The 19,820-nt window shown below is 41.1% G+C and overlaps 1 protein-coding gene across 1 annotated transcript in view; it reads left to right on the top strand.

The window, feature by feature from the left end:
* dync1h1 (dynein, cytoplasmic 1, heavy chain 1) overlaps positions 1-19,820 on the top strand; it is a 132,340-nt gene that overhangs the window by 6,013 nt on the left and 106,507 nt on the right. Inside the window, exons 3-15 of the mRNA XM_079833960.1 lie at positions 267-440; positions 665-920; positions 3,309-3,495; positions 4,837-5,108; positions 8,008-8,235; positions 10,520-11,596; positions 13,449-13,628; positions 13,703-13,852; positions 15,820-15,966; positions 16,039-16,179; positions 16,254-16,430; positions 18,288-18,398; positions 18,480-18,599. Of these exons, the coding sequence (XP_079690086.1) occupies positions 267-440; positions 665-920; positions 3,309-3,495; positions 4,837-5,108; positions 8,008-8,235; positions 10,520-11,596; positions 13,449-13,628; positions 13,703-13,852; positions 15,820-15,966; positions 16,039-16,179; positions 16,254-16,430; positions 18,288-18,398; positions 18,480-18,599 (3,220 nt within the window). The remainder of the gene's footprint in view (positions 1-266; positions 441-664; positions 921-3,308; positions 3,496-4,836; positions 5,109-8,007; positions 8,236-10,519; positions 11,597-13,448; positions 13,629-13,702; positions 13,853-15,819; positions 15,967-16,038; positions 16,180-16,253; positions 16,431-18,287; positions 18,399-18,479; positions 18,600-19,820) is intronic.

Below are 19,820 nucleotides of genomic sequence, written 5' to 3'. Positions count from 1 at the left end.
GAGTGAGTGTGAGAGTGAGTGTGAGTGAGTGTGTGAGTGAGTGTGTGAGTGTGTGAGTGAGTGTGTGAGTGAGTGTGTGAGTGAGTGTGTGAGTGAGTGTGAGTGTGTGTGTGTGTGTGTGTGAGTGTGAGAGTGTGAGTGTGAGTGTGAGTGTGAGTGTGAGTGAGTGAGTGTGAGTGAGTGTGTGTGAGTGTGTGTGAGTGTGAGTGTGTGTGAGTGTGTGTGAGTGAGCTCTGTCTAACCCTAGCATGTGCTCTTCTCTCCAGCCTGGCCTTGATCAAGCGGACGGGTGTCATTGATGCAGATAAACCCATCTCCACTCAGGTGCGGGTGCTGACGCTCAGCGAGGATTCCCCGTACGAGACCCTGCACTCCTTCATCAGCAATGCCGTCGCTCCATACTTCAAATCCTACATCCGAGAGTCTGGGAAAGCGGACAGGTAAGGCCCCGCTCCTGAAGAGGGCTCCCTGCGGAAGGGAAGGTGTGATGCGCTGTGATCTGTTGTGTAGGGATGGAGATAAGATGGCCCCCTCGGTGGAGAAGAAGATCGCGGAGCTGGAGATGGGCTTACGAGAGTCTGGGAAAGCGGACAGGTAAGGCCCCGCTCCTGAAGAGGGCTCCCTGCGGAAGGGAAGGTGTGATGCGCTGTGATCTGTTGTGTAGGGATGGAGATAAGATGGCCCCCTCGGTGGAGAAGAAGATCGCGGAGCTGGAGATGGGCTTACTGCACCTGCAGCAGAACATCGAGATCCCCGAGATCAGCCTGCTCATCCATCCCATCATCACCAACGTGGCCAAGCAGTGCTACGAGCGCGGGGAGAAGCCAAAGGTCACGGACTTCGGGGATAAGGTGGAGGACCCGAGCTTCCTGAACCAGCTGCAGTCGGGCGTGAACCGCTGGATCCGAGAGATACAGAAGGTGCTGTACTGGTAGCATAACCACACTAGTGTTGTCAAAAATACCCATATTTCGATATGTATCGATACTGAAATATCTGAAACGATACTGTTGTGAACTTCTGTTGTTTCTTGAAGTAGAGACCTGGAGAACTTGGATAGGTTTTTCAGCAGGATTCTTTATTGAGAAAAAATGTGCTGTCTTTCCGCTGAGGTTCCAAGTCTGACTAAAGCCAGTTGAACATTGTATTTTATCTACATTTCAGGGGGAGGGGTTATAGAGCAGGGGGAGGGGTTATACAGCAGGGGGAGGGGTTATAGAGCAGGGGAGGGGTTATACAGCAGGGGGAGGAGACATAGGAAAATAGAGACACACCCCAAACATTCCTGTCTCATCAGCCGTAATTCAATCAGCATAACTATTCAAACGCAGAGATGCTAATCCAATCACTCAGGCAGTTTTGCTCTAAACTTGTCATGGTAAATAGTCAGGAAGTGCATAAAGACAAAAGACTTAATGTCTCAAACACTGACACAGCCTGATGTAATCTCCTTAGAATTTCCTCAAGTTTACTTCAAAATGTAAAAAACAAATATAGATAATGTTTTCAGGAATATTCTATTACATTGGAACCTAGATATAACAATGTATACATTTGTAATCCAACAATACGATATTCCTTTTCTACAGCATCGATATCAGCCGCACCTCCTCTCCTTCAGTCCGGTTAACCCTGGTGTTAGTTTTGGCGTGACGGGTCTGAATTTCGTGCAGGATTGCACATTATGTTAATTCTACTCATTCCCGCAGATTTCGCGCTCACACACACACACACACACCGTAATAAAGCCGCCTCTGACATACAAGGGCAAAAATTAGCTCCTTTTTCCAGATTATTAATGGTCAAATTCACTCATAAAATATCTCAATGTCCATCTTGGTGAGCATTAACGTGAACACAGTCGTAAACAGTTCAGGAAGAGTGTGTAGCAGGAGTGTTTGGGATCTATGCGTGCGTCGGGTCTTAAAGGGATAGTTCACCCAAAAATGAACATCAGCCCATGATTTCCTCTTCCTCAAGTCATCTGAGGTGTGTGTGACATTCTTCTCTCAGACGAATATAATCTGCGTTATATTACAGAAGTCCAGGCTAATCCAAGCATTAGAATTGGATTCATAGTTGCTCTGTTTTTGAAGTCCATAAAAAGTGCATCTGTGTGTCATATAACTGCTCCAGCGGCTCTGGGGTGTTAATAAAGGCCTTCTGAAGCGAATCCACGCGTTTGAGGAAGAAAAATATCCATATTTAAAACTTTATCAAGTAAACTTTCGGCCTCCGCCTTCCCTGTTCAGTTTCTGGAAGTGTGTAAAGTTCCCCTGCGGATGGAAAGACTAACGCTCAGCTCCGCTCGTCATGATGTCACACACACATCTGGAGTTTCACTTTCAACATTCAACACTTTTACACAGAAGGCGGAGGCCGAAAGTTTACTTGATAAAGTTTTAAATATGGATATTTTTCTTCCTCAAACGCGTGGATTCGCTTCAGAAGGCCTTTATTAACACCCCAGAGCCGCTGGAGCAGTTATATGACGCACAGATGCACTTTTTATGGTCTTCAAAAACAGAGCAACTATGAATCCAATTCTAATGCTTGGATTAGCCTGAACTTCTGTAATATAACTCAGATTATATTCGTCTGAGAGAAGAATGTCACACACACCTCGGATGACTTGAGGAAGAGGAAATCATGGGCTAATGTTCATTTTTGGGTGAACTATCCCTTTAAAGAAACAGCAGTTATTTATTACTCAAACTACAAAAAGACAAACGATCACTGACTGCTCTTGACTGATTCACTTGTGTAACTCTAATGGATTCATCTCTATTTCATTTTTTATAATGAAGATTATCCGATGTTATTTTAAATTTGATTACTACGTTTTTTTTAAATTCAGTTTCTTACCTGAATACAGTCATTTGTTTGTTCTTATTTTATTATTGTTTACTCGTCTTTTTAAATTCATTTTGAAATCAAGCTTGCTTGTGCTGTAGCTATTGCAACACAATTAGCAAGCAAATATTTGTGAGATGATTGTAATGGTAATTGATCAACGTTTATGTATGAGAAAAACCTTCATATAAAGTGATCTCTTCAGAAGAAATGTTTAATCGCCTAAACATTCAATAGACGGACAAAAAAATAAATTATATTAAATATCTTTTTGACAGTATATGCAGCATTTTTTCCCCGTGGTATCGAATATCGATACTTTTTTAGGTATCGTATCGAAGTTAGAAATTCCAGTATCGTGACAACACTAGAAGACATCCATCGCCTGCTAGCTCACAATTCAGTGTGTGAAGTGTGTCCTGCCGTGGTTTGAGGTTTGTTCTGTGTCTTTGCAGGTGACGAAACTGGACCGAGACCCGGCCTCAGGAACCGCCCTGCAGGAGATCAGCTTCTGGCTGAACCTCGAGCGCGCCCTCAACCGCATCCAGGAGAAGAGGGAGAGTCCCGAGGTCCTGCTCACGCTGGACATCCTCAAGCACGGCAAGCGCTTCCACGCCACGGTCAGCTTCGACACCGACACAGGTGAGGCGTGTGTGTGTGTGTGCGTGTGCGTGTGCGTGTGCGTGTGTGTGTGTGTGTGTGTGTGTGTGTGAGAGGGACCGTCCCGTTTATCACGGTGTGTGTCAAGTCAACTTTATTTATATAGCGCTTTTAACAATGCAGATTGTTTCAAAGCAGCTTAAAAGGGTTAGTTCACCCAAAACTGTAAATTGTGTCATTAATGACTGAGCCTCATGTGGTTGGACACCCGTCAGACCTCCGTTCATCTTCAGACACAAATGAAGATATTTTAGTGTAAAGCTGATGCTGAGAAAGGCTTCAGATAGGCCTCCATTGGCATTCAGTACATTTACACTCACAAGACCCATAAAAGGCACTAAAAACGTCGTTACAAAGTCCATCTCACTACAGTGACTCTACAATAATCTTACGATGCGACGACAATAGTTTTTTGCGCAAAAAATCAAAGTAACGCCTTTATCCAGCTTGTTCTTGTCTTCCGTGTGTGTCTCCACGACGCATGCGTGAGAATATGAGCAGATCCGGCGTTCGGGAATCCATGAAATGCCACTTTAGCCCCATTTGAGCTCTACAGCGAGACCTAAAGCACGATCAGTGTAGAATTCAACAGCTGAGATACGCGCGTCTTCCTCTGCTCGTAAACAAATCTCTTCTGGGTCATGTGTCCGAACGCCGGATCTGCTCATATTCTCACGCATGCGTCGTGGAGACACACACGGAAGACAAGAACAAGCTGGATAAAGGTGTTATTTAGATTTTTTTTCGCATAAAAACTATTGTCGTCGCATTGTAAAATGATTGTAGAGTCACTGTGGTGAGATTGACTTTGTAACGACGTTTTTAGTGCCTTTTATGGGTCTTGTGAGTGTAAATGTACTGAATGCCAATGGAGGCCTATCTGAAGCCTTTCTCAGCATCAGCTTTACACTAAAATATCTTCATTTGTGTCTGAAGATGAACGGAGGTCTGACGGGTGTCCAACCACATGAGGCTCAGTCATTAATGACACAATTTACAGTTTTGGCTGAACTAACCCTTTCACAGTGTTAAACAGGAAAATAATGCAGCATAATTTTATTCAGCCGTTCTGGAGAAAACTGTGATGTCATCAGCTCATTTCAATTATCATACAGTGACAGTGTGGGCTTTAGATCAGTAATTTAGTTGATATGGTTAATTTAGTTTAATAATTAGATTTATTTGGATATTTAGTTGAACATGTAGTGTCCCCAACTGAGCAAGACAAGCCAGAGGAAACCCAAACCCCATCAGGAGCAGAATGGAGGAAAATAAACCTTGGAGAAACCAGACTCAGAGTGTGTGTGTGTGTGTTTCTCTCAGGGCTGAAGCAGGCCGTAGAGACGGTGAATGACTACAACCCCCTGATGAAGGACTTCCCGCTCAACGATCTGCTGTCGGCCACTGAGCTGGACAAGATCCGGCAGGCACTGGTGGCCATCTTCACTCATCTCCGCAAGATCCGAAACACCAAATACCCCATCCAGCGCGCGCTGAGACTGGTGGAGGCCATCTCCAGAGACCTCAGCTCTCAGCTGCTCAAAGTCCTGGGCACGCGCAAGCTCATGCACGTGGCCTACGAGGAGTTTGAGAAGGTGTGTCCGCTCGCTCGAGCCGCCCTTGCCCCTTCCAAAAAGTCTAAAAAAGTTTTAAATTCGCTGAAGTATTTAGTTCTAGGTCTTAAATAATTTTAAACAGGTCTTAAAGGGTTAGTTCACCCAAAACTGTAAATTGTGTCATTAATGACTGAGCCTCATGTGGTTGGACACCCGTCAGACCTCCGTTCATCTTCAGACACAAATGAAGATATTTTAGTGTAAATCTGATGCTCTGAAAGGCCTCCATTGGCTCAACTTTACACTCTCAAGACCCTTAAAAGACACTAAAGACTAAAGTTACAAAGTCCATCTCACTACAGCGGCTCTACAATAACTTTATGAAGACGAGAATAGTTTCTGTGCGCAAAAAAACCCTAAATAACGACTTGTATAGTGATGATGATTTCAGAACACAGCATCATGAAGCTTCAAAGCGTTATGAATCAGTGAGTCGATTCATGATTCGGATCGCGTGTCAAACTGCTGAAATTTGGCGATTCAAACTGCTGAATCGACTCACTGATTCATAACGCTCTGAACCGCTGAATCGACTCACTGATTCATAACGCTCTGAACCGCTGAATCGACTCACTGATTCATAACGCTCTGAACCGCTGAATCGACTCATTGATTCATAACGCTTCGAAGCTTCATGATGCCGTGTTTTGAAATCGTCATCTCTATACAAGTCGTTATTTAGGGTTTTTTTGCGCACAGAAACTATTCTCGTCAACATGCAGCTTATATTGAAGCCAATCAGCTTTCGTGTTATAGTCTCTTTCGGTTTGTACAACAGACACAAAAAACGGATTTTATACTTCAGCTAACGGCGAAGGCGAATCTTTCTCACCTGCTGTCTCGCATAAGTGACAAGGACCAGGTGAAGCGATTGCGCAAGGTGGATGAATGACCAAATAAAAAGTATGATATGACTGATAGCACTAAAAAAAAAGTTAATAAAAGCGATGTAAACCTCAAACTCAATTTGGTACTGACACATGGACCAACGTCAGACTGGCTGCAGATGCTGTGCATGCGTTTGTCCTATTTCTAGGCTTATTGCCCTTGAACGATCAAATACACATAATTATGACTGTCTATGTCCATATTGGCCGTTATGTCTTGAGTAAACAAGTTTGGGACGTGTGTCAGTATTGGATCTGCACATTACTGTAGGTCTTAAAGTGAACGTATCATAATATCTCCCGCTCCTTTCGGTGTCGTTAATGTTAAACAAACAACAACGGGGGGGAAAACAGTACTTAAACTATTTAAATGTTTTATTTTATTATTGACTGTTTACTTGATTTCTTAATTACTTGAGATCTTATTAAGCAGTTGCTTATTGCTGTGGTTTAGGCCTACTTGTTTGTAAGAATTTGTCATATCTCCCACCCTATAAGCGATGGTGTTATTAAAGCTAGATAGCACACCATTGGCCTAGCCTTTTTTTTTTTGTAAGATACCAAACAATATTTATGCATTTTGTTTGTTTTATTGTCGTGTGTAACTATTGTGCATCTAACATATGGTAAATGTGGCATCCTAATTATGAAAAAAAAAAAAAAAAAAAGTAAATTTCTGGAAATTACCACCACAAAATTTCAAGCCATTTTTCTCAAACAAATCACCCAAAAAATATATTTATATATATTGTGGAATTCTGGTGGGATCGAGCTGTGGGGAAGTACAACTTTACTGATACTTTGTTCAATTTGAATGAATTAATTTGCTTGTGTAATTTTTTGATTCTGCATTTCCTTTGTAAAAAATTTTTTATTACGTGATAAAGGTCTTAAATTTCATTCATAATCAGGGTTCCCACTCGTCCTGGAAAACACATGGAAAATTAGACTAAATGTAAAATGTCCTGGAAAATCTTGTTGTTGTCGTCTGGGAAAATTCTTTAAAAAAAAAGTTATTTCTTTAGCCGAGTATAATGAGTTTATCGCTGGCCCAAACAATTAGCGCTAGTTGCAGAAAGCACATGTTCAGAAATGCTGAGTTTGATGCGTGTGAGTAGCATTTTTGAATAATGATGTTTAGTCTTGTGTTGCCACTCTCAGCCGTTAGCTAATGCTAATGCTATAACTGCTCAAATGATGCAGTGAATGTTAACTCGTAAGCTGCTCCCTAATCACATTTTGATAAAAAGTCACATTTGTGTGTTATAAAGTCAGAATTGCGTGACATAAACTCGCAAGTCTTTTCTTCACAATTGACTTTTTTGCGCAGTTGCGAGTTTATATCTTGCAATTCTGACTTCTTTTCTCAGAATTGTGAGATCTAAACTGCAATTGCAAGTTATAAAGTCCAATGCTGAGGAAAAAAGAATTGCGTACATTTTCGCGTTTATATCACAAATATGTAAACTCGCAATTGCGAGAGTCAGAATAGCGAGATAAAGTCTCAATTACCTTTTCTTTCTATTCTGTGGTTTAAACAAGCTTCCATAAGTCATAATGTATGATTAAGAGCTCATATTGAAAAATGCTGGATTGTTAAATAATGGCAATAAACTGGACGGCTTTTAAAGACTTCGAAAGCAATATTTGGCATGATCCTTGTCTTTTATTCCCGCCGTAGTAAAATTGAAAATTTCCTGGAAAAGTACTGGAAAATGGTTGCTGAAAAAGTGGGAACCCTGATAATGGTCTTAAAGTCTTAAATTTGACTTGGTGAAGCCTGCAGAAACCCTGCCCTCCGCTCACGCTCCGCCTCCTCCGCTCACGCTCCGCCTCCTCCGCTCACGCTCCGCTTCCTCCGCTCACGCTCCGCTTCCTCCGCCTCCTCCGCTCACGCTCCGCTTCCTCCGCTCACGCTCCGCTTCCTCCGCCTCCTCCGCTCACGCTCCGCTTCCTCCGCCTCCTCCACTCACGCTCCGCTTCCTCCGCAGGTCATGGTGGCGTGTTTCGAGGTCTTCCAGACGTGGGAGGATGAGTACGAGAAGCTGCAGGTGCTCCTGAGGGACATCGTGAAGAGGAAGAGGGAGGAGAATCTGAAGATGGTGTGGCGTCTGAGTCCGGCGCACCGGAAGCTTCAGGCCCGCCTGGACCACATGCGGCGGTTCCGACGGCAGCACGAGCAGCTGCGGGCCGTCATCGTGCGCGTGCTCAGACCTCAGGTGAGGAGCAGCCTCTATAGACTCAGCACATTTATTACACCAGTGTCATTATACAGATGCCTTGGGCTCCAGGTCTGCATTTTGCGACCTTTTTTCCCGCTGGTGCGACTGCATGTGGTTGGAGGTCGCACTGGTGCTCGACTGATAAGAGCTGACATTTCTGTTACATATGAGAAACATCAGACGGAAAACTTGAACAGAACCGCGCTACTCGTCTGAGCTGTGCTGTTGATCAGCTCAGAGCAATAATAGACATCAGAGCTCACACACGGGCCGATATCCATCACGCCACACCGCTACTAAACCGCGAGAACACGCTTGAGTTCACCTCAGTATCAATAACATCGCCACTGCGAAACCTAGAGGAAGAGTTCGGTGCAGAATCCGGTTATAAACCACAGATATCAGATCAGAGCTGACGCGGAGACCAGGAGAAACGTCTGAAACTTTCATTTCAGTCCACAAATCATAAATATTCACCACTGATTTAATGTAGGAACACCCCATGGTGTTGTGGAAGAAATAGTCAAATTACATTTTGACATTATTCATCTCCGGGTCCGTTTAACCTCTTAAGAGTGAAATTCAAGCACTTTTCAAGTGTTTCACACTTTTTCCAGCACTTCAAAACTCTAAATATTATCACATTTTAATATTTTTAGTGTGATGATTTGTAAAACTAGAAGTTTGAAGGTGCTGGCCACTTTATGGCAAAAAACAAAAACACTATAACCAGTAGGTGGCGGCTTATTACACATTTCCACTCCTTAATAAATGGACTAAAGTAGGAAGTCACAAAGTCTCATGAAAAACTAAAACTTTTCTTCAATTTGTGACTTGATTACACAGAAAACAAGTGAAGACTGCTCCTTTTATTTCAGTATGATACTATAGAAGAACAATATTACATTTAATAAGAGTGGAATATTACAATTTTAGGTTTTTGCACATTTACTGTTGATAATAAAAGTGAATTTTTTCGGCATTACAGTTCAAACTCAGCGCTTCACTGTTACATTTCTGATAAACACACATGTACTATTATTCGTAATAGGGCTGGGTAAAAAAAAAAATAGTTTTCTCGATTTTAATCGATTCTCACTTTTACAAAACCATATCGATTCTTAAATCCCATGAATCGATTAGTCATCCTGTTTTCCGTTAATTAATGAAATAAACATTGTAGCGCACCTCACATCCAATAAATCGCAATAATCTTTGTGCTTTATTATTATTGATATGAAACGAAGTCTCAGATTTCAAATTGCGTTACGAAATTCAAAAGCATAAATACCGTTTTGGCGCGAGATCGCTCTGCCGGTTACAGTTACAGCGCGAAATAAACACGAATGAGCTTCTGAAAGTGTGTTAAAGATACAGGACAACTTACTGAAATCCGTATCATGTCACATAGAATCGCTCAATCAGTGTTTCAACCGCAGAAAGACGTCAGTAAAACGGCTTACAAGTAAACAATGTCGCGTCAGTTACCTCAGAAAAACCATATGCAGTGTCCATAAACTCGTTAATCAGCTAGAAAAATTAACTCTAGAGAGGAGCATTTTGCTAATTATATGCACCACATTACCGAGGATATTCATTGTCCATGTTCTTCAATATTTAATGCATGTCTGTAGCCTATGAATAAATCTGGCAAGTTTTTATGACAGCCAATTGTTTATATTTAATATACGAATTGGAGTAGAAATATGATTATGTAATTGTACAGTTAATATTATAGCTATTATTATTTAAAAAAATCATTTAGTGTAATTTAAGTCTTTGTATACAAATCAGTTAATTTGTACCTTCAATATTAGTAGGCTAATGTAGTATCAACTGACTCCCATAGTTTACAACATTAGTTCAGAAATTAGTTTTCCTTGAGAAAATTGGCCATGGATTATACCTGATATACATCTAAAATAATCCATATTGAATTTAATTGAATCGAAATCTAATCGAATTGTGAAAGTTGTGTCAATACTCAGCCCTAATCAGTAACTGCACTTATTAACAAAACAATGCAAAACAATAGTAATTTTATGATTTAAAATAACCTTATGATACGTTTTCCTCCTGTTTCTACCATCTGTAGAACCGAGTGGCGCTGGTGAAATGTTCGTCTGGAGCCATCAAAGTATTTATTAGTAATACAGTGGAAATGAGTAGATTTGGTTAGCATGTTGATTTACGGTGTGCGGCCCTAAATTTGATATTAATATTGTAGAGTTGTGTACGTCTGTATAAGACGCAGAACATGACTTTGTCTGATCTTTTGCAGGTGTCTGCCGTGTCCCAGCATGCTCAGGGTGAGACCGCAGAGCCGGCGGATTTGAAGGTGGCCGAGGTTCTGTTCGACGCTGCGGACGCCAACGCCATCGAGGAAGTCAATCTGGCCTATGAAAACGTGAAGGAAGTTGACGGGCTGGATGTGTCCAAGGAGGGAATGGAGGCCTGGGAAGCGGCCATGAAGCGCTACGACGAGCGCATCGACCGCGTGGAGACGCGCATCACGGCTCGGCTGCGCGACCAGCTGGGCACCGCCAAGAACGCCAACGAGATGTTCCGCATATTCTCTCGCTTCAACGCCCTGTTCGTGCGGCCGCACATCCGCGGGGCGATCCGCGAATACCAGACGCAGCTCATCCAGCGCGTCAAGGACGACATCGAGTCTCTGCACGACAAGTTCAAGGTGCAGTACCCGCAGAGCCAGTCCTGCAAGATGAGCCACGTGCGCGACCTCCCTCCGGTCTCCGGCTCCATCATCTGGGCCAAGCAGATCGACCGCCAGCTCACGGCCTACATGAAGCGCGTGGAGGACGTCCTGGGCAAGGGCTGGGAGAACCACGTGGAGGGACTGAAGCTCAAGCAGGACGGCGACAGCTTCCGCGCCAAGCTCAACACGCAGGAGATCTTCGACGACTGGGCGCGCAAGGTGCAGCAGCGCAATCTGGGCGTGTCCGGCCGCATCTTCACCATCGAGAACACGCGCGCCCGCGGCCGCACTGGCACCGTGCTGAAGCTCAAGGTCAACTTCCTGCCCGAGATCATCACGCTCTCCAAGGAGGTGCGCAACCTGAAGTGGCTGAGCTTCCGCGTGCCGCTGGCCATCGTCAACAAAGCCCATCAGGCCAATCAGCTGTACCCGTTCGCCATCTCGCTCATCGAGAGCGTCCGCACATACGAGCGCACCTGCGAGAAGGTGGAGGAGCGCACCTCCATCTCGCTGCTGGTGGCCGGCCTGAAGAAGGAGGTGCAGGCGCTCGTCACCGAGGGCATCTCTCTGGTCTGGGAGTCCTACAAACTCGACCCCTACGTCCAGCGTCTGGCGGAGACCGTTTTCAACTTCCAAGAAAAGGTACCAGAGCACCAATCAGACGTTTGGACACACACACACACACACACACACACACACACGCTCGTTCTTTATTATTAGGGGCCGAGCACTGAAGGTTGAAACCCTTATTATTATTCCGCCTATGGCAGCCCATAGAACTGTTTGCGGGAAAGTTATGAAATTTGGCACACTGATAGAGGACTGGCCCAACATTAACCACACCAATTTTGGAGTCTCTAACTTAATCCCTCTAGTGCCACCACCTGTCCAAATTTTCTCATATTTTTGCTAATAACTTTTGAACCGTAAGGGATAGAGACACAATACTCCCCCCCCCCCCCCCCCTGATTCCTTGGCTCAAGCCAATTCGATTGCACCCTATTCTGTCATAATAATTTTCCCGCCATTTTTAATTAACCGAAAAACCGAACTAGGCCGTTGCTCCAATTTTCACTAAAATGTAACCAGATCATCTTCAGAATATGCTGACAAAAAAAAAAACATGGAATTCAAGTTGATTCGTCAAATTGTTTTTGATAAACGCGCGAACAAATTGTATGTAGCGGTTGCGAAAATACACTTAAGGCTGCATCTCCGCAACGCTTTATTGTATTCAAACCAAACTTGGTACATGTCATCACAAGCATGACCTGAGGCGACATGCAGCGTTTCTGTGCAGCGCCACCTACTGGTCTGGAGATAGATATTTTTGCTTATAACTTCTGAACCGTTTGTCAAAAAATCATAAAAGTGGTGTCGTTAGATTCGGGCATTTTGAATTGTGCTAAAATGCTGTATTTTATGAACTCATGAACGGATTGTTATGAAACTCGGTATGGGTCATCAGCTCGATGCCCTGAAGGAGCCTGAGAAGTTTTGAAACAGCGCCCCCTAGTGGAGTTTTTTTTTTCTCAAATGGTTCTAACTTTGGGTGAGATTCACTTATTTTCATTGGAGTAACTTTTTTTGTCTCCTGAATTCTCGTCGAGTCCAACGATACCAGACTTGCCAGGTTTTGGCGTATGGTTTGTGCAGCGTTGTAATTTAGCGCTTATAAAACATTAGCTGATATCGTTGAAACCGCTAGTCCGATCGAGACGAAACCAGCGTCAGAAGTTCAGAAACATAGGTCGATAGCTGAACGCTAATGCACAAATGTCAAAATATTGATAGTAAGGGGGAGTAACATCCAATCAAAGTCAGGTGTCAGTAATTTTTCATGTGTTTTTGCATATAAATGTCTATAACTCCAAAACGAAACAAGATATTTTCACCAAAATTGACACACACATGCATGGGCTCTTTCTGAGGACAAAAATGGTAGGATTGAGCCTCTTGGTGGCGCTATAATAGAATAAAACATGAAATTCCCATTGACTACAATGTAGAATTATGATATAAAATGCAATGCTTTACAAATGAATTGGTGTATCATTATGAAACTTGATATGTGCCATCAGCACCATGCCTTTAAGGTAAAGGTTTCAAAACAGCACCGCCATGTGGTCAATACTTATAATGAAAAGACCTCTTGACGCTATATCTCTGCAATGACATATTGACACTATATTGACACTCTGCTTTGATATATTGGCACCAATCTTTGCATGTGTCATTGTTCCCTTATTCTGACCACACCACATCAATTTCGTAACTGTGCCACATATTGGTTGAAAGTGATAAATCATTAAATCATTATTATTGACTGTATTTATCATTTTACAGCTATTTTGCCTAAAATCACCTCAATAGGTCTTTAATTGCTTAATTGCTTATTGCTTTCATTGTAAAAGCATAAGTTCAGTGGTGTGTGTCCTTACTTCGGCCAGGATGAAGAGCTGTGAATGTTGATTTGTGGGTGTTTCTCTCTCAGGTGGATGATCTTCTTCTGATCGAGGAGAAGATTGATTTGGAGGTGCGTTCGCTTGAGACCTGCATGTACGAGCATAAGATGTTCACGGAGATCCTGAACCGCATCCAGAAGGCTGTTGATGACCTCAACCTGCACTCATACTCCAATCTGCCCATCTGGGTCAACAAACTGGACATCGAGGTGAGTTCTGCTGGACATCAGAGGACTCGTCTGACCCTCGCATCCGCTCTAATGTGAACATGTTTCCTCTGTAGATCGAGCGGATCCTCGGCGTGCGTCTGCAGGCGGGACTCAAAGCCTGGACGCAGGTGCTCCGGGGACAGATGGAGGACAAGGCTGATGTGGACATGGACACTGAGGCTCCTCAAGTCAGTCACAAGCCTGGAGGAGACCCCAAGATTAAGGCAAGACTAACACTGTTGTGGAGTTTTGAGCTCGTCTCGTCAAGTCCGCTTTCTTTCTCCAGCACTTTATACAACACAGATCATCTCAGAGCAACTTCACTGTGATTACAGGACAATAACTGAGTCCGCCAACTCTACAAACACACAAGTGGCATTATTCAGATCATTTATGCAGAATTATGGTACTTTTTATGGAAAGTAATGTTACAATACTGCATTACTTTATAAAAAGTAACTAATTACGGTCGTTTTTATGGAAAGTATTGTTACAATATTGTTACTTCATAAAAAGTAACTAATTACGGTACTTTTTATGGAAAGTAATGTTACAATATTGCGTTACTTATTAAAATGCAACTAATTATGGTACTTTTTATGGAAAGTATTGTTACAATACTGCATTACTTTATAAAAAGTAACTTATTACGGTCGTTTTTATGGAAAGTATTGTTACAATATTGTTACTTCATAAAAAGTAACTAATTACGGTACTTTTTATGGAAAGTATTGTTACAATATTGTTACTTCATAAAAAGTAACTAATTACGGTACTTTTTATGGAAAGTATTGTTACAATATTGTTACTTCATAAAAAGTAACTAATTACAGTACTTTTTATGGAAAGTAATGTTACAATATTGCGTTACTTATTAAAATGCAACTAATTACGGTAGTTTTTATGGAAAGTAATGTTACAATACTGCATTACTTTATAAAAAGTAACTAATTACGGTCGTTTTTATGGAAAGTATTGTTACAATATTGTTACTTCATAAAAAGTAACTAATTAAGGTACTTTTTATGGAAAGTACTGTCACAATACTGCATTACTTTATAAAAAGTAACTAATTACGGTAGTTTTTATGGAAAGTACTGCTACAATATTGCGTTACTTTATAAAAAGTAACTAATTACTGTGTTTTTTATGGAAAGTATTGTTACTTTATAAAAAGTAACTAATTACGGTAGTTTTTATGGAAAGTAGTGTTACAATATTGTTACTTCATAAAAAGAAATTAATTATGGTACTTTTTATGGAAAGTATTGTTACAATATTGTTACTTCATAAAAAGAAATGAATTATGGTACTTTTTATGGAAAGTATTGTTACAATGTTGCGTTACTTATTAAAATGCAACTATTTATGGTACTTTTTATGGAAAGTACTGTTACAATACTGCATTACTTTATAAAAAGTAACTAATTACGGTAGTTTTTATGGAAAGTACTGTTACAATACTGCATTACTTTATAAAAAGTAACTAATTACGGTAGTTTTTATGGAAAGTACTGTTACAATACTGCATTACTTTATAAAAAGTAACTAATTACGGTAGTTTTTATGGAAAGTACTGTTACAATACTGCATTACTTTATAAAAAGTAACTAATTACGGTAGTTTTTATGGAAAGTACTGTTACAGTATTGCGTTACTTCATAAAAAGTAACGAATTACGGTAGTTTTTATGGAAAGTACTGTTACAATACTGCATTACTTTATAAAAAGTAACTAATTACGGTCGTTTTTATGGAAAGTACTGTTACCATACTGCTTTACTTTATAAAAAGTAACTAATTACGGTAGTTTTTATGGAAAGTACTGTTACAATACTGCTTTATTTTATAAAAAGTAACTAATTACGGTAGTTTTTATGGAAAGTATTGTTACAATATTGTTACTTCATAAAAAGTAACTAATTACGGTACTTTTTATGGAAAGTATTGTTACAGTATTGCGTTACTTCATAAAAAGTAACTAATTACGGTAGTTTTTATGGAAAGTACTGTTACAATACTGCTTTACTTCATAAAAAGTAACTAATTACGGTAGTTTTTATGGAAAGTATTGTTACAGTATTGCGTTAATTTATAAAGTTAGCAATAAGTTACTTTTTATGAAAACGAATGTTAAATTCCTTCTCATCTGATAGTGTCAGATCCAACTGAACTGTTCTTTCTCCGAACAGAATGTCATCCATGAATTGAGGATCACAAACCAGGTCATCTATCTCAACCCGCCGATTGAAGATTGCCGCTACAGGCTTTACCAGGAAATGTTTGCTTGGAAGATGGTCATTCTGTCTCTGCCCAGAATCCAGAGTCAGAGATATCAGGTGTGTTTTGCTTTCCTCTGCGTCCGCTTTCAGTTTCCCGCACCCGTGTTAACGTCCGCTGTTTTTAAACAGGTCGGTGTTCACTACGAGTTATCGGAAGAGGAGAAGTTCTACAGGAACGCTCTGACCAGAATGCCCGACGGGCCCTCGGCCCTGGAGGAATCCTACAACGCGGTGAAGGAGAACGTGTCCGAGGTGGAGCAGTATGTGAAGGTAGGTTTCCCAGTGAGTGAGTGAGTGTGTACTGTTCTCACGAGAGCATGGCCTGACTGCGTTTGGTCCCTCAGGTGTGGCTGCAGTACCAGTGTCTGTGGGACATGCAGCCCGAGAACATCTATAACCGTCTGGGAGAGGATCTCAACAAGTGGCAGGCGCTGCTGGTGCAGATCCGCAAAGCACGAGGCACGTTTGACAACGCAGAGACCCGGAAGGAGTTCGGACCGGTCATCATCGACTACGGCAAGGTCAGTGATGCGTTACAACTAGGGAACAACTAACAACTTTACACTCTCAAGACCCTTAAAAGACACTAAAGACTAAAGTTACAAAGTCCATCTCACTACAGTGACTCTACAATAACTTTATGAAGACGAGAATAGTTTCTGTGTGCAAAAAACCCCTAAATAACGACTTGTATAGAGATGACGATTTCAAAACACGGCCTAATGAAGCTTCGAAGCGTTATGAATCAATGAGTCGAATCAGCGGTTCAGAGCGTTATGAATCAGTGAGTCGATTCAGCGGTTTGACACGCGATCCGAATCATGATTCGACTCACTGATTCATAAAGCTCTGAACCGCTGAATCGACTCACTGATTCATAACGCTTCGAAGCTTCATGAGGCCGTGTTTTGAAATCGTCATCTCTATATAAGTCGTTATTTAGGGTTTTTTTGCGCACAGAAACTATTCTCGTCTTCATAAAGTTATTGTAGAGCCGCTGTAGTGAGATGGACTTTGTAACTTTAGTCTTTAGTGTCTTTTAAGGGTCTTGAGAGTGTAAAGTTGAGCCAATGGAGGCCTTTCAGAGCATCAGATTTACACTAAAATATCTTCATTTGTGTCTGAAGATGAACGGAGGTCTGACGGGTGTCCAACCACATGAGGCTCAGTCATTAATGACACAATTTACAGTTTTGGGTGAACTGACCCTTTAAGGCACTTCACGATCCGATTCTGGGAGTAACGATCCGATTCCCAAAACGATTCTTAACACACATTTTTGCTAACTAATTATCCTGCTGTGCAAACACATGAACTTTACATTTGAATGTGTTTTGTTTATAGTTAGAATATCTGTTTGACAGTATTGCCATATTAAAAATTATTATGAAGATTTCTTTCAATACTTTTATTTTATTAACAAAGTTATATTCAAGATTAACAAGCTCTAATGAAACATACAATTGCAAAGAACAACCATTAAGAATAATCAGTTCTCAATTTACAACTAAGTGACAATTTTTCAGTTTCTTTAGAAAATTTGAACAAAAAATGTCTTTTAAAGCAAAAAAAACTTTACTTTGGTTAGAGCCACAAAAAACTCTTTAAAACTTCGGCTAATGCAGAAGAAAAACAGCTTTAGCGATGAGAAGCCAAACTCAGTGTGTGTGCAGAACATCTCACATGAGAAGCTGCTGATCTGCAACAGTCATGAGACATTTAACCAATCACTCGCCAAAACAAGCCTTTGTTCAGAATTCTCCACTCGTCTGAAACATTGTGCAGAAGCTCAGCAATATTCCATAAGTCATTCCAGAAATTATGCCTCAGATGTTGGTTTATGTCCGGCCACCGCATCAGAGACTCAGGAGTGTTATTGAGCATTAATGGAAGGAAAGCGCTTGAGCACCACTTCGTTATTTTGGCTCAGAATTTCGTTTGTTGGAAATATGAAGTTAATTTAAAAATGCTTTTGAAATTAAAAACTTTGCATTTAATAAGCAAAACACATTTGTGAAATGTGGAGGCAGACACAGAGCGGCCAGAGAAGCGGAGGAGCGACTGCTGTGAGGCGTTTGAGCAAAACTGCGGAAAAACTGCAGAAACGTGTGTGTGTGTGTGTGTGTTGAACCCTCTCAGCGGGAAAAGCGTGCGCGCGCGCGCACACACACACACACACACACAGTGGTGAAGTGGCCGTTTGAATTGAACACAGAATCGATTCTGAGTTTTTGAGAATCGATTCTGAATCGTTGGATAACGAATCGCGATGCATCAACCTTTTCTCCCACCCCTAATTACAATATTATGTTACCTTTTTATGGAAAGTAATGTTGGAGTATTGCGTTACTGAAAGTGTGTTTTGTGTTGTGATGTAGGTCCAGTCCAAGGTGAATCTGAAGTACGACTCGTGGCATAAGGAGGTGCTCAGTAAGTTCGGGCAGATGCTGGGAAACAACATGCAGGACTTCCACTCTCAGATCTCTAAGGTGTGTTTGAGCTCTCTCTGATGGGAACCGTGTTTATGTGTGTGTGAGCGAGTGTGACTGAACTTTTCCCCCATCCTTCAGTCTCGTCAAGAACTGGAGCAGCATTCGGTGGACACGGCCAGCACTTCTGACGCCGTGACCTTCATCACCTACGTGCAGACGCTCAAACGCAAGATCAAGCAGTTCGAGAAACAAGTGGACGTGAGTACACTCAGATTCTCACACGCATTCTGTGGAGGCTATTCCAGGGCTGGACATTAGGCCGCTTCACACACTCGTCCTTCTGCAAATCTGTCATTCACTTGTCCGAGTAAAACATTAGCTTGTCCGGATTTTTTTTATAAATATAATCTATTCTGAAGCAATATTCTCACCAGTGTTCAATCAGCTTTGACATATTTGAATATGCATATTTGGGATATTTTTACCTTTTTATAAAGGGCATTTTTCCATAATCTTATTAAATATAGGCTATGCTTCAGCTTTCCTTTTATATTCTTAAATTTGATCTATAAATTAAATTAGAAGACACTATAGGCTGTTACCAATCAAATTTAATTATTTAATGCAGTTGTAATTGTTCAGTGTAGCCTAAATTATGTTATGAGATTATTTTAAATATTTTTGAAAATACAAAAAAAAGAACCTGCACCAGTAGGGGGCAGCAGGTGACCGTCTGAATGAGCGAGTCATTGAGTCGATTCAGTGGCGGTCGTTATGAATAGGGTTGGGAATCGTGAGAAATTTTCCGGTTCCGGTTCCGGTTTCGGTTCCGCCTAACGATTCCGGTTCCGATTCCGGTTCCATTAAAATTATTACACAAATAGTGGTAAAGGAAAAAGGCACAATACGCAACTCAAACAATCCATTTTGTGTTTATTACTTGCTCTAAAATTAATTTACAGGTTGGCAATGTCAAAAAAGTCCTGTACTGTACATATATTACAGTATTAATTAAGCCATTCTTGCAACACATTGTTTTTCAAATGAACACCTCTGAAATTGTCTTATTACATTTTATCTCTCTGTCTCTGAATAAAACCAAGTTATAAATTATATTTATTAGTTATATTTATTAATTAGTTGTATATTAATTTAATAGTAATTCAGTTATTCAGTGAACTTGTAAATAATAAATTGCAATTCAGCATTACAAAGGTAATTGTGCCTAAACGCTTACCTAAACCATGGTGACTCAACGGTTGACATACATATACATATACATATACATATACATATACATATACATATATATATATATATGCCTTACACTATAAATCTGGTATAAGCCCTGAGGCACTCTGTGCTGTAGCAAATGTTTTGTCAAATTGCTAGTGCAGCCTCCTTTGCATGTTATTAACTTTTCACATTTTGCTTCATTATCATTCATTCTTTGGAAATGAATCCATACTTGTGACTTTC

Source organism: Gobio gobio (genome assembly GCF_949357685.1).
Source record: "Gobio gobio genome assembly, chromosome: 13".
NCBI classification, from domain to species: Eukaryota; Metazoa; Chordata; class Actinopteri; order Cypriniformes; family Gobionidae; genus Gobio; species Gobio gobio.
The sequence above is the reverse complement of the archived record's forward strand: the minus strand, read 5'-3'. Positions and strand labels throughout refer to the sequence as shown.